This window comes from Rhopalosiphum padi, chromosome 4 (genome assembly GCF_020882245.1).
Source record: "Rhopalosiphum padi isolate XX-2018 chromosome 4, ASM2088224v1, whole genome shotgun sequence".
Classification (NCBI taxonomy): Eukaryota; Metazoa; Arthropoda; class Insecta; order Hemiptera; family Aphididae; genus Rhopalosiphum; species Rhopalosiphum padi.
In genome coordinates this window covers 40587725-40603520 of record NC_083600.1, presented here as the reverse complement: position 1 = coordinate 40603520, position 15796 = coordinate 40587725, and the positions used below count along the sequence as shown (strand labels likewise).

The window sequence follows — 15796 nt, the reverse complement described above, 5'->3', positions numbered from 1 at the left end:
TATAGTCACCGTATAGGTACACAGCTAGATCGCGTAACTTTATACCGAGTACATACATATACTCGGCTCACAGTAAAGTGGTGGTGTGGTACAAGCGTATATTTTTTTTCTTTCTACATATATGAATTCTTTTTCTACGCTACCGGGACTTATTTGAAATAAATAGAAGACAACCTGTTTTTTCTATTTCTTTTCTTTTTTTCCCCTTTTTTTGTCACTATCCGACATCAACATCGTATTGAATCGTGTGAAAACAACTGCAGGTAGTGCATTATAAAAACATCACATTACGTCCATTCATTGAACTAGAAAGACTGAGAAAAAAAATTATAAAAATATGATAATATATTAAACAAACCGTAATCTGCAGCAATAATATACAACAACGCACGACATGTCGTATGTATTCGAGATAGCAATACCTATATTTGCTGTGTGCCAAATGAACGGAAAACAAAAAGTGGTTTATATTTTAATAATCATATATTATTTATATATTTGTATATTTTTCAACGGTTTTCAACACACACACATATATGTATATTTGTAGATACATATACACATATATATATATTATATATATGAAAATATTTATTACAACTAAAATAGTAAAAATTTAAACATAACACTTAATAAAAATATATAAATTTGAGTTGTTTTTCTTCAATAAATTCAAATAACAATCTTAAAAATTTAATAATATTATTAAAAATTAAAAATTAACAAAAAAATATAATCAAAAAAAAAAAAAAAAAAATATAATAGACAACAGTATTACGAAGGCGCATAAAATTATATTGGTAACTTACACACAAGATGTTATAATATAATCTCGTTAAAAAAAAAAAAAACAAAAAGATACGTATATTTTACCCTTAGTCTATCCATTATTATTAAATAATATTTAACGTAATCATATTGTGTACTATTAATATTATTAGATCTGTTTAAGAATAATATAGTATATAATAATCAAAACATAATAGTATATAAAATTATAATATTTATAACGTGTAACAAAAAAAAATTATACATATATTTATTAAAATTAAAACGATCGTAGGTATACGTATTATAATTGTATATTATAACCTATAAAACATTGCCTATACCTATTATTTTTATTATATCCGTTAAATACAGTTAATTATATCGTTTTTTGTATGTTTTACAGATTTCATTTTAAGTATTGTCTTTTGACTAGCTTTACGATATTTTTTAAGCATTTTCCGTGTACCGTATATAGATATATGATGGTTGGATGCTGAACACATTATTATCATCGCAGTTATACTATTCGAATCATTATATTCATAATTATAACCGTAATCATCATCCGTTTGACGATACCTATATAGTTTTATAATATATACATTACACGATCTATATTTATTTATTTTTTTTAATCATAGTTATCTAATTTAATTTTAAGAAATATTAAAGAATATTGCGTGAACGCAAATCATTTGTCATTATAGTTTTTTTTTTTTTTACCATATTCCGTACAGAAACACCCCGAAGCGAAAAAATGAATATAAGTATGTTATTATATTATGTACATAGATACTATTATATGTATAGACGAACTTTGGCGTTCTTTCTATATGTATTTATTACAAGAATATTATTTTTATTATTTACAACTGAAATATAATCGAGATTTCTTAAGCCCTGTTGGTAAACACGGGTGTCGAGAGTAAACAAAATAACAACCGAAACACACGTTTACACATTATTATATTAATCATGTATATATATAATATTTATATACATATATATTTAATAATAATAATAATTGATATATTTTTTCCTTTTTCGTGTCCGCGCATGGCGCAGCATCCGGCGGCGGCGGTGGAACAGGGGAACCGGTTAGCGAGAAAACCGTATATTATCGAACTGGAAGTTAAAAAAAAAATAATACGCGCACACAAGTGGGAACGTGAGCGTGCGCGTGCGTGTGTTAAGAGTGAAAAAAAAACAAACCGTATATAACGATTTCATCGACCGGTTTTCGTCCTGCACACACACACACACTGGCTGAATCTAGAGCATCCTGCTCGACGCGTTTTAAATATTATGGTAATGCGAAATGCACTATTGGCCGATAGAGAAACCGTTTTCTAATATACTATACCTACCTCTATACTTGTACAGTCGCGTCGTCGTCCGATTCGTTTGATGCGAACGCACCACCAAGTCTATAAAGCGTGATATGTCTCGAGATATTCTTTTCGCCCCCGTTCCTACATCGCCAGACCCGTCTGTCGACCTTGTAAAGAAGCGTTTCGTCGCTCAACGTCCGACTACGAGAGCAAATAAGAGTAAACAAAAAAAAAAAAATTTCAACTATAAGGCGCGTGTATTGTCGTGATGATAGTGCAATACGCGCGTGCTGCTGTGGACATTTCCGTGTTGAACTACGCGAGAAAAGTGTTTGACTTTTCTGGGTCCGATTCTCTGCGTAACGCGCTGCGGTGGACACGATTCGGTTTCGGTGGCGTGATTTCTCGACGGGCAATGCCGATCGATTGTTTACAATATTATAATATAAAGTGGTTGTCGTACGACATTATCACTGCGTTTATAAAACATTACTACTCCCGTATACGTACAAGTTTTATTTTAAATTAATATTATTTTAGATTTAAGTCTTTTAGTAAATTCTGTTACGATCGAAACAAAAGCGCGTGGATCACGGTGGGTCAAAATCGAAACTAAAAACATAACATAATATTATATAATAATATAATCAAACTAGATTAGCATAACATTTAGGTATACGTATATATTACTTTAATATCAATATGAGTTCGGCATTGCGAGCATACGTACCGCCGATTGTCAAAAGCTATAGTAGAACGGACGAAACGTCGACACTACGTCATACACAACATACCTATCCAATGCGAGGAGCTAATCGCGACAATTATTGGTCCTGTTATCGCTATCACAGAACGATCGCGGTCGGTTGCGGGGGGCAGCGAGTTTCCAAAAATACAATATAAATCTTATATAATAACACATATTGTGTACGTTTTACGACACAAAATATTTACACGCAATAATGATTATGATGATAAACTATATATTATGTAAATTTAAAAATAATAATAATAATAATACAATCCGCAACTAAAAACTACGTAGGTACACGCGTACCACTAAGTATATACTAAAGTATTGTTTTAAACATTACGTTACTCGTATTATATGATATAATAATATATTATTCGTTACCTCGTCGAAAATCGTGTAGAGAAAAATTGAGGCAGTACGCGATGTATTGCGTACGCGGAGAAAAAGAAAATTAGCTTCACGCGATGGTCGCGCACCCGCAGAGATCCGACCGGCGGCGCTTGAGAGACTGGCACGCACGAGTCGTCGTCGTCGTCGTGGTCATCGGATCAACCGCGTTTTCGACGACTGCGAGCCGCGGCAACCGTGGTCGTGGTATCGGCGGCGGTGGCGGTGCGACGATCGCGATGGGAAGCCGCGGAGGCGGAGGGTCAGGTGCTGTTGACGCACTCCTTTTCGGCGGTCGCGGCCGCGGTGGACACGTCGACCGTGCCAGAAGACGATTCCGTGGAACCGGCCGACGAGGCGGACGACCGGGACGAGAACTTTTCGGCCGGAGACGCGTCGCCCGGCGAACCTCGGCGGTACGGGCACGAGGCGGACGTCGTCGACTGTCGCCGCCCGCCGCCGGTCGGATGCGCGAGTCCGCCGCCCCGACCGTGGCCGATGGCCGCGGCCGCAGCGGCTGCGGCTGCGGCGGCGGCGAACCGGCTGCCGTCCTCGCTCACCTTGCCCATGAACGATCGGATCTCCTCGAAGTAGGACTCGTCGCCGGCGCCGGGGCCGCGGGACGGACGCCTCCGGTTGGCCGCCGCAGCCGCGGCGGCTGCGGCCACCACGGCCGCGGACGAAGACAGCCTGTCGTCCATTATGGTCGGACCGTCGGCCTCGTGCTTCTTGAGGTGCCGGTCCAGGTTGGTCTGCTGCCCGAAGCACCGCTCGCACAGCGGACACTTGAACGGTTTCTCCTTGTTGTGTATGTTGCGCACGTGCCGTTGCAGGTTGGACGATATGCTGAACGACCGTTCGCAGTAGTTGCACTTGTACGGTTGTTCGCCCGTGTGCGTCCGCAGATGCCTAGTCAGGTTGGCGCTGCGCGGGAACACCTTCTGACAAAACTTGCACGAGTACCTGTTAACAAGCGTACACAATGTCGTTAGTAAACGCGATCGACTTTATTCGCACCGCCCGTTCCCCAAGCACGGACGCAATCCACACGACATTGTCAGTTTTTCTGAACTTTAAGTATTTACGGTGTATAATAAGTATGGCTGTTACACCGACTATTGAGTTATTGTCTAGGTCCCGAGAATTCGATTCTTTATTTTGAAAAGCGCATCGATTGAATATAATAAATATGAGATCAGTAGGTGATAATAGTAATAATAATAACGCTAATGATGAACACGTTTTATAAACTTTGTTTCTACGATAATTACGATTTTTATACGGTCGTCATATCAAAAATTGACAACGTTGCGCATCGAATTTATCGAAAATATTAATTTTTCCGTACTCGATCGGATATCACCGCCGTTTACCGACTATCTATTAATACTCCGGTAAATGTCTCTCATGCTGCACCGACACCGTGTCGCGCCCTCACACTCTCATGTATACACGAAACGCGTCCGAGTTCCGGTTTTCCGTCACGTCCTCGTTCTATTATAACTCTCGCTCGGCGCGCCCGCCCGAAGACCACTACACGCACGAGTGCCCATCATCCCGCCCGACCCCAACCGCGGTTGTCGCTATTGACATTATCGGGTCGACGTACCTGTCTTTCGGTTTTCCGGACGTCTCCTGGAACGCCGACGACTTGTGCTGCGGAGATCTGGCCACGGGTGTCGGCAGTGGCGGCGGCGGCGGTTGTCTGACGACGTCGTAGGTGGGCGGCGGCACGTGGTGGTGCCCGTTGAGCAGCGGCGCGTTGATGAACGGATAGTGCTGCGGCGGCCTGTGGTAACCGCCACCCGTCTGGTAACCGGCCAGCGACGGCATCCGCGACTTGTCGCCCACCGCGCCCGCCCTGTATATGGCCTCCAACATCATGGGGTGAAGCGGCTGCGGCGGGAACAGCACCGGATAGTTGACCATCCGCTGGTGGTGGTGTCGTTCGTCTTCGACGGTTATGCCACCGCGGCGGTGCTGCTGATGCTGTTGTTGTTGTTGCTGTTGTTGTTGCTGCTGTTGTTGCTGTTGCTGCTGTTGCTGTTGGTGGTGCTGCAGTTGGTTCTGGTTCTGGTGGTGCTGCGGCGGTTGGTAGTGCCGGTGGTGATGGATGTGATCGTCGGTCACGATCACTTCCTTGTCCGACGACGAACACGGACTGTGCACCGCTGTTCCGCGGTCGCTGTTGTGGTCGCCGTGGTGGTACCGCTGCAGTCCCTCGGACGGCGGTCCCGGGCTGTCCACCTGGATGTCCTCCGGGGACGGCGTCCTGATGATCAGGTTCTGGTTCTCGTCCTCCATCTCGTCGCCGCGACGCGACTTCTTGTAGTCGACGCGCAGGTCGAGCGGCTGATCGTTGTTGGCGTTGCCACTGCCGTCGTACGGTTTGAACGCGGCCGGCGACATGCGGTGCGACCGGAGCGGCGACCGTGGCGACGACGATGGCGAACTGCCGCCGTTGCGGGACAGGTCGAACGGCATCATGTCCTCGTCGTCCTCGTCGTCGTCGTTGTCCGCGGCCGAACCGTCGTCGTCGCGGCGGTGACGGTGGTGATCCAGCTGGTCGTGGTGCCGGCGGTGATGGTGGTGATGGTGGTGAGCCGGGTACACGGAACCCTGTTTAGGGGACACGCACGGCACCACTGCGGGCACGGCGACCATCTTGCGTGGGCTCGAGTGCTTCTCGCGCATGCTGGACGGGTCGCGCGGATGCGCTACTGATGCGACCACTGGTCGTGGGTAGTAGGTGTACCACGCCGGAGGAGACGTGTCCACCACGCTCATCACTTTGGCCACGCCGTCTGCGGAAACACAGAAAAAAAAAACGTTATTAACAGATCGTCTTTTACACTCGTTCGTGATAAGATATAACACATGTTACGTTTATTGAATATAATAATATAATGTTATGATACACCCGACGATAAATGTAAGTGGTGTTATGATTGGAGTAAGTTTGCGGAAAAAATAGTGATAAATTCCCCTAATCGGACATTCCCTAAATCGTTTCGATACACCGGTGATGATAATAAACTCCGTAAAAGTAACACTATAATATGTTCACGAGGTGCAGCCATATAGCAGAGGTTAAAGTTTACGGGTGCCTATGTCATAATCATATAATATAGATGAGTCGTAGGCAGAATATAGTCATGAAATAGTATTAAAGTTTGGCGATCTATTTTATAGTTGCGGAGACGCTTTATAATCACGGGACTTAACGCCGTCGCTCTCCCCCGAAACAACGCGATTTAAACAAAATGAAAATCGTATAATGCACTCTTTTCTACGTTCAAAAAGAACCGATATCGTTGTTTTATACTATGATATTATAAAATTCTATACATAGACCGCATCATATAGTACCACACGTTGTACGTCATAACATCCATTGGATCGTCGTAACCGTTTTTCAGTCGAAAATTCGTGTCAGTTTTTCTTTTTTCGGTATATTATACGTATACATTTAACGACTCGTCGATGATCGGATACTCGACTGGAAAATCAGAATTCTCCACCCGGTTCCGATCGAGAGGGTGGCAAATATATATATAACGTGCACGTACCATATATACCTATATATAATATAAAACGGTTTAATGAATTCACCGCTCACAACGTGATGCAATGCGGCCGCCCGGTGCACCGGTGCACTTATGCTCTCTAACACACACAAACACGTCTATAATTGCCGTCTGGCCGGACTATATAATACAACGACGACGACGAAGACGACGACGGCGGCGGCGGCGGCGACAGACGACGAGACCGACTGCAATTTTAACGAGGAGCGGCGCAAAAATTCGGTCCGTGTAAACCCGGTAGCCCGTCCGAGAATTATCACATGTCGTGTTTGAAAGTACACATACGTCGTCGTCGCGGCAGTAGTAGTAGTAGTCGTCGTCGTCGTCGTCGTGTAGAGGTACCTACATCATATGGTATGTACTGTAACAGACGTAGGTACATGTGCTGCGTGATATTATTAAATTCGCCAAGTTTGACGGGGACGAAGACGAAGACGGAGGAGAAGAATAATAATAATAATAAAAAAAAAATAAATAACTACTCGTCGTCGCTCCGATTTTCTCTTCGCGTGTATTACATACACACACACACACGCACACCTTTATATATATATAATATTATTCACTATATTATTATTGTGGAAGAAACTTCCAATTATGTAACGTTATTTGTTATTTTTTTCTCCCGTCCGCCGACGTCTGAATGCGGATCGCAATTTTCGTTTTGGCGTTTTTATTTTTTTCACGTCGTCCACCGCGCGGACTTTTCGCTAACGAGCGCCCCGCGACGAAACCCGTTTATCGCATTTCCAAATCGGTTTCGGCCGATTAAAAAAAAATAAAAAACCTTTGTACACACATGCACATATATATAACAATAATAATTTAACCCACGATAAAATCCCAAGTACCCGCCGAACACGTAACCAGTATATTATATGCTTATATAGTATTAAGGTAGGTACGTAATTGTACATGCGAGTTTTTTGGCGAATCCTGACGAAAACTAGACCGCGGTGACTCCGTGAATCCGGAATCGCTCCCCTGCAGCGGTCGGCCGGGACGAGATCGACAAGCCGATCGATCGATCGATCTACGTCTCGTTAAATCAGACCGCGCGTCCGGCCGCACACCACTGTATTATTCGTTATACATAATAATATAATAATATATGATATACATTATTTATTATTTGTCGTACGAACGTTTTTATAATATTTATAATAATAATTGTCCGACGACGACGACCCTATAATAAAACGATTGAAAATCGCACCCGCGCGGACGATGAACGTATACGTTATTCGATTTTCTGTAAATAATGAGGGCGAAATGCTTAAACACGCGTAATACGTAGAATATGGCGTAAATGATAATATAATTTGCAGGCAAAATACATCCATATATAGTATATTACAATGATTATAGCAATATTTTTAGTTCGGAAGATTTGACAAAGTTTTACTTCAAGAACTTATGCTCAACCATATGAGTTAAATGACCGATTATTACCGACATGACGATTCGATGAAATTTAAGTACGTGCGAGACTCGATTGAAAAACGTCATTTTCGATAACATATTGTATTATTAATATTATTGTCGCACGAAAAATACACCGTCTCCCGATAAATTGTACTTCGACGATACGCAGTCCCGCTGACACGGGGAATAGCTACTGGTATTTCGACGTTTCCGACTCGCGTGAGCACTATAATATACAATGAAATATTTAACGCGGGCGGCGCGCGAGAGTATATCTACACATAGTATCTAACCTAATCTGCACGATGAACTGCTGTCGGCACTGATAGCACTTTTAAGTGTTTTTTAAATACTCAAAGTATTTCTATACTTAAATTTAGTTGGATACGTTTATCTATAGATAAAATCATCGTACCGTATTATCCGTGTGATCCGACCAAACTCTCGTTACATAATCGTACCGTTTATTATAATATAATATTATTAATTATATACTCTACCCACGATTTACTACTGAACAACAATCGATGAGTAATGTGTGGTTGCACATAATTATCTTGCGTTGTGATAAAAACAAAAAATAGATAAATAAATAAATACACTCACACGCGTTGTCGTGTGTGGGTGAAACAAACGTAGCGATATTATATATTATGTTTAGTATTGAGTATAGGTCAGAACGTCGTACCGATAAAGACTGAATGAGAGACACCGAAACTTTCCGATAAACTGTAAGTAGCGCAGCTATATAGCATCGGCGCACAATACGTTATTTGCAAGCACTCGCGGCGAAATTATTTAAATAGAAATTGTAAGTACCTTAATTTTTCGGAATGTGAGATGGTGGAAACCAGTGTCTCCGTTGAAACCGAAAATCATGATATAGTTTTCACACATTGGGTAAAGTTTCGTATATTTGTCCGGGTCGTTGACGGCCTAAAAGTGCACAATATTATACCTATCCACGACAAAAATGCAAACACGTAGCGGGTACCTGTTGCATGTAAAATAATATGGTGAAGAAACGATTTCAAATTTTCAGAACGTCGTTAAAAAATTATGCCCATTCGTCGCAAGTATTTTGTTTTAGAATTCGCCGGTAACAGTGTTAAGAGTATTAGCTATCGCAACCTGCACAACCTTCGCAACGGTATATCATAATCAAATTATTGCAAAAATGAAAATAATATGATGCGGCAAAGACCGAAAATCGAAAGGGAACAAAAACTACCTGTATAATAATCGCTCCGCGCCGCACTTGCACAACTGTTTTGCAGGTGCTGCTGCTGCTGTTGCTGCTGCTGCCCGGTCGTCCGTGTAATATACGAGCGGCATTGTTGCCGGACAATTATTATTATTATTATTGCCTATCGTACACCGTCGCGCACGTGCTCTGAGTCCGTTATTATTTTACTGGTCGCGTCGCGCAATAATACGATCGTATTATACACAATATAATATATATGTATATATATATAAAAGTATTGTATACGGCACAATAACATAGTGTACTTTACGAGATGATGAACACCGTATTTATACGCGCGGCGGCGATCGTTACTCGCGCAATAATAATTATTACATCTGTATACGTTCGATATGTACCCGGGTATACATATATAATAATAATAATAATAATATATAATAAACTGCCGACGGATTTTTTTTCTCGCGAACGTTTCGTAATAATACACACGATTATTATGTTATGTCTCGTTATTATATTACTATATAAACCTATGTGTATAGACCAGTAATATCATTGTTCTTTACGTTAGCGTACAGTATTGGGAACTAGAACGGTTTACTATTGTTGATAATATACACCTGCGATCGTTATTGTAGTATACACCTACCTATAGAGCGGTAGTCGTTTACTCGCAGCTGTATGTACACAGATAACGGTCGATATTATCGGTGAGAACCTCACCATCGGTATTTTGATATAGATATATTAGGTCAGTATATTATAATAGTCTGTTGGTATGATATTATTATGAGCTTAGCTCCTCGCAACGAACGATTTCGGTTTTCGTCACAGTCCGCGACTGGTCTAGTGTCGAAATCCGCTTATTTTCTGACTCCGACGATAATGCATGATAATACTTGATGGAAACTGTAAGACGTCACACATTGTCGCTCGGTTTTCGTATTTTTTTCTTTTTTTTTTTTTTGTGATCACGTACCCGCCTCACGTCGGACCGCGTACCGTGTAGTACGCCACGTGTAACTTTCTTTTCTGAATTTGGTATAAAATGCGATCGGTCTTGTACCATAATAATACTAATAATGATGACGATGATGATAACATGTCGTTGTAAAAACGAAGGCGGTCTTCGCCACCGTCGTATATACTAAAATACTTTACCATTTTGATGCGTTTGAAGGCGAAAACGGAAATCAATAATAGGAATAAGACATGCTCTACTCGGAAAAAAACGAATACGGAAAGTGAGTGAGAATCAATGCAACTTCGTCCGTAACTGTTTATTTTATTTCAATAACAAACTTGGACCGAGGATTTAACGCACTCGCGCGATTGTTTTTATTTCCAAAACAACGGTTTTGATCCATGTTCTCGTTTATGCATAAACATGAAAAAAAAAATGGTTTTAGACTATCCACTAATCTGATTTTTTTGTTTGTTATTTGTACTAAGATTTCAATAATATTTTGATTGAATATCGGTTAGATGATACTGTTACATTTTAGTGTAAAAAGCACTTGCCGATGAATACAATTTTCGATAAAAAAAATCCTACGTACTGCAGGCTTTCTATTGCTAATCTATAACCAAATGCATTGTAATCGAAGAAAATGCATTTTTATATAAAGTGAATATATATAATAACAAACGAACCTAATGATGTGACAGAGATTTATGTAAGATATTTGACGAACGTCGTATACTAAATTTACAGTTCTGTTCGTATACGCGAGTTTATAGTAATGTATGGACTTCACGACGAAGTTGCATGTACTATAGTATATAATACTATTATAATATAGACTTATAGCGTAACACACTGTTCCGTCCTGCGCGGAACGGTTTCGAGATGAAATAATCGTAAACCATAAAAATACTCGTTTCCCGTACACACGCGTGACGTATGGTCGTACAGTATATCATATGCGACGTATGGAGGCACGCACGCGTCCAGAGACCGTCGGGAGGCGAATAAAAAAAGTGTTATTAAAAGTTATTGCCGCGGCGGACCTCGGAGCGGATTCGACAGTCGGCCGCCGCCGTTCCGGCGCGTACGATACGGATATTATTGTAATGGATTGTTCAGTGACCATCAGGCGCAGTACATAATATTATATTTTACGGCGACGTGTAAAAACGATACTTGCCCATAACATAATTTACTAATTATTACGTGCGCCCATATAGGTTTATGTTATATTAAATATATTACCCACTGTGTATACCCGCAGCCGCACAAGCGCACCTATTATATTGTACACGTTTCGAGATGTATTTCATGCGCGCACACGTGTCAAAACAACAATATAATAATAGTATGATAAATGCGGGGACGGTAGAGATATTACTGCCGCTTTTTCTCTTACTGTTTCGCGATATTATACACGTCGTCTGAGTGTTATAATTCGTTCTACTCCGAGACATGTACGTCGTAAATCGAACTTACGTTTTGAAGTCGAGTGATTTTGGACATCGCTATGCACTCTGCAGTGATCGGGTTTTGTTTTTTTTTTTTGTTTAACTCCGTTGCAAAATAGATATAATATATGATATGATTTTGGACAATATTATACATCGACAAACATTAAAAACTGTTGTATGTTATCTCTACAGTTGACCGGTACGTTTAATTATTTTTATTGAGAGAATCAGCCGTTTCCACACTATAATATTATGTTGTAGTACCGCTCGTTGGTTGGCTGCAAAGATACACACGTCTTATAATACGATTAAATATTGTCCGTGAGCTGCACTGTGTCCATGTACACTTATATAGATGCCGGCGTTAACTGCAGGGAAATTCTCGCGGAAAACCGTAAATCATATCGGAGGTATCTCGCAACAGCGGAATCAATCGCGTGGTATGATACGCGGCAGTGCGCACGTAATAAACGACCGAGTTGCCTTAGGAGTTCTTAAACCCGAATTCTTCCGAAAACGAAAATGCATGTATAATATTATATATTTTTTAGACGCGTATTTTACGCATAACATGGTTTAACGTTATATTATGTATGCCTACTATGTTATGTATATATATATATTTATATTTTATCATAAATCGTTGTACGATATAATATATTAATATGTATACATCGGTCCGTACATTTTGTTTTAATTCGACTGGGTATCTGCTGCTCGTGGCGGCGAAGAGAAACGAGAAATTTACGACCCGCTACACGACGAATCTGTTCGACATGTCATTTACATATCGTTACTTCTAAATAACAACTGTTTTGTTTTTTCCATAATAATATAATAATAATAATAATAATAACATACATATTATTATATATACCCGGGTCCGCCGCTGCCCGATATTAAAACGTACGATTTTCGCCCACGAGCCATCCGCCTGCTATATGGCGCGTATACGATTTATTGCTGTTGCACGTTTCGCTGCAGAATCCGGTTGCGTCGCCCGTGTACACGAATGTCTGCGTGTGTATATAATATGTTGTATGCTCGTATATGCCGACGCCGACGATGCGGAGGATTCACCCACAACCGCCGGAGCTTCCGATCGATCGGAGATTTTCGTAACGTTTATATTATAATAATATACATTCTTTATGGCAATCTTCTTGTGAACGCGCCGCCGCTGCCGCAAGTGACGGAAACCGCGCGCGATACGTTCCGATTGATAAACGGTACGAGATTATACCATACCATTTAATTTAATTTTTTTTTTTTTTTACCCCGTCACGTGGGCGTCGTTATAATATTAAATAGACGAAAGCGACGAGCTAAACTAGTATCACGTATTATATGCAGTCGTCAGCTTAAAGGAGAAAGAGAAACGGCCATATATTATATATATATTTGTATATACATACTCGCTTCTTATATATATATATATATGTAGGATGGTTGTAGATCAAAACTGCATCATTCAGGTCACGTGGTGCACACGACGACGACGACCGCGACGATTTCCCGTGTATATTGGCTACTTGTATAAAATAACGTTCAAAGATCGACGGCGATGTAGATTGATATTATATCGACCAACAAGGGATATAAATATATTTATTATATTATTAATAATATTTCCGTTTCAATATGTGGATATGATGTACCTAGGATAAGTATAATTGGAATTCTGCGGTAGGTCCTTGCAAGAATCAAAATACAAAATGTCGTTTTGCACATCTTAAGATTTTTACTTATATTTATCAATTTTTTTACGCCCATCCCTTTTTAATATTAATAATTTGATTGAAAAACTTTTGGAAATTTTGTGCAATCGCATATGAGGGTTAACAATATTTGATTACACTTTTATATTATAGGTCAGTATATTTTTTTCAGAACGTTTGGAGGAACTTTTCCTTGTGGTCAGTGATTTATGTCGCGACTACCATGTGGCAACGTTATATTATATATTTTGTGCAATAAAACCAGAGAACACAGTTTTATATTATACTTAATACACATAATAATATTATCATCAAAGGTTAATTAAAAAAGAAAGTCAATAATTTATTTTTGAACCAGTTTCTAGTAGGCACTATTCCAAAACACTTCGTTGCTTGGAGGCTTCCCAATGTATATAATGTATATAGAAGTTTGCAATATGGCCACTTTTGCATAATATATGTATTATTGGTATATATATATATATATATATGGTAGTATTTTCTAAGAAGAATTAAACGGCGTCCTTATTCCATATTAGATTATTATGAGGACATATATAGTTGTATTATTATTAAACATAATTAAAATTGTTAATAATATTCAATATATAATATTAATCCATGTACATCCAATAAACAGTAATATACTTATTTTTTTAAATACCGAGGTTTCACAGAAGTTTTATTTTTTCTATTTTTATGAAATGTCAAATGTCTTAATTACAATAAATTTCTCCACGATTCATGATTATGACGCTCGTCGACGTGATCTCGCGATTACGACTATACAATGATGGTGATGGCGACGATAACAACAAGAATAATAATAATTATTGTTATTACTATTATTATTATATTAAAATCATTACCGAAGTCGTCGTGGGACGGGCGATCTGTGAGTTGTGAATGAACGGTTCTCGCGGCCGCGGCGATATGCCATCAATCTCCGGTGTGTGCTGTGCTGTCAGCCGCCCGGTGATATATAGACCTCCTACTATACGTATAATATTATTATGTGCATGTACTCCTCCGCACTACCCCTCCACGCCACCCCCGGTCGTCGAACAACATAGCGGATATATATATATATATATATATAGCATACATTTATGTACTGTGCTCTCGTAAGCTGCTGCGGATGACCTTTTTGCGCCGACGACTAAAGCTGCGCGGCCAAGTAGAGTGCACGCGCGTATACATGACATTATAATATTATATATTGTATATTATGTATGTGTATGTACCAATATCCGGTACAACACCGAACAAAACGAAAAGAACGCGGTTTTATGTAAGTATTATATATTATTATATATGTTATACACGAATGTATATATCCGCCAACCTATACCTACCTATATTATATGTATAGAATATATTATATACGTACACTCGAAGACAACAATCCCCGTTCTAATGGTCATCGCCACTCGGTTGGCAATTTAAATTCTATTCGTCTTAATGAGACCATTCGGCGGCGTACATTACCCATCGTTTTTTTTTCTCGTCCCCCCCCCCCTCCCCCACAACACCTCATCACGCGTCTCGTCCACAACCGCCGACGCCGCCAACACTGTTGCACTCATCATCTGCACCTGTATACAATGTATACGTATTGTTATGTATAGACATCACGCTGAATATCATATATACCTACGAACCTACGTATATTAACCGCGCCGCTCCCGAGTTTTCGAAATCATATCGTCATCTTCGCGTTTATTATTATAGGTACGCGATGAGTGTATGGTATAGGTTCCAGAAATACAATATTACATTATTATAGTGCCGAGAAATTTACGCGCGAAAACGTTACAAGACAGTAAGACACCGTCATAGCATATATAACGCAGTCGAGAAACGTTGCTTTATCTTCGAATATAATATATATTCACGCGAAGTGGAAGAACGACATTCCGTGTAAATCACAATATCAAAACGTAATAATAATAATAATAATTTGTATACCGCGTACTGTGTTTATTATTTTCGCGCTTTATAATTACACCGCAAAAACTCGTTAGAAATCAAATTCGGGCACTATAACACGGGAATATGATGAGTATTATTATATATACTTGTACATATACCACACACGTAATAATAATAATAGTAATAATAATCTGACGCGCATTTAATACAGTTTACACATTTGGATCGACGATAATAGTACGACGATGATGATTTTCGTTGAA

General features: G+C 39.9%; 1 protein-coding gene across 1 annotated transcript in view; it reads right to left on the bottom strand.

Moving 5' to 3' along the window:
• Positions 1–763: 763 nt before the first annotated feature.
• LOC132928965 (zinc finger protein sens-like) overlaps positions 764–15796 on the bottom strand; it is a 56130-nt gene continuing 41097 nt past the window's right edge. The window contains exons 3-4 of the mRNA XM_060993943.1: positions 4853–6047; positions 764–4206 (exon numbers count right to left, since the gene is read on the bottom strand). Coding sequence (XP_060849926.1) covers positions 3507–4206; positions 4853–6030 — 1878 coding nt within the window. The 5' untranslated portion in view covers positions 6031–6047 and the 3' untranslated portion in view covers positions 764–3506. The remainder of the gene's footprint in view (positions 4207–4852; positions 6048–15796) is intronic.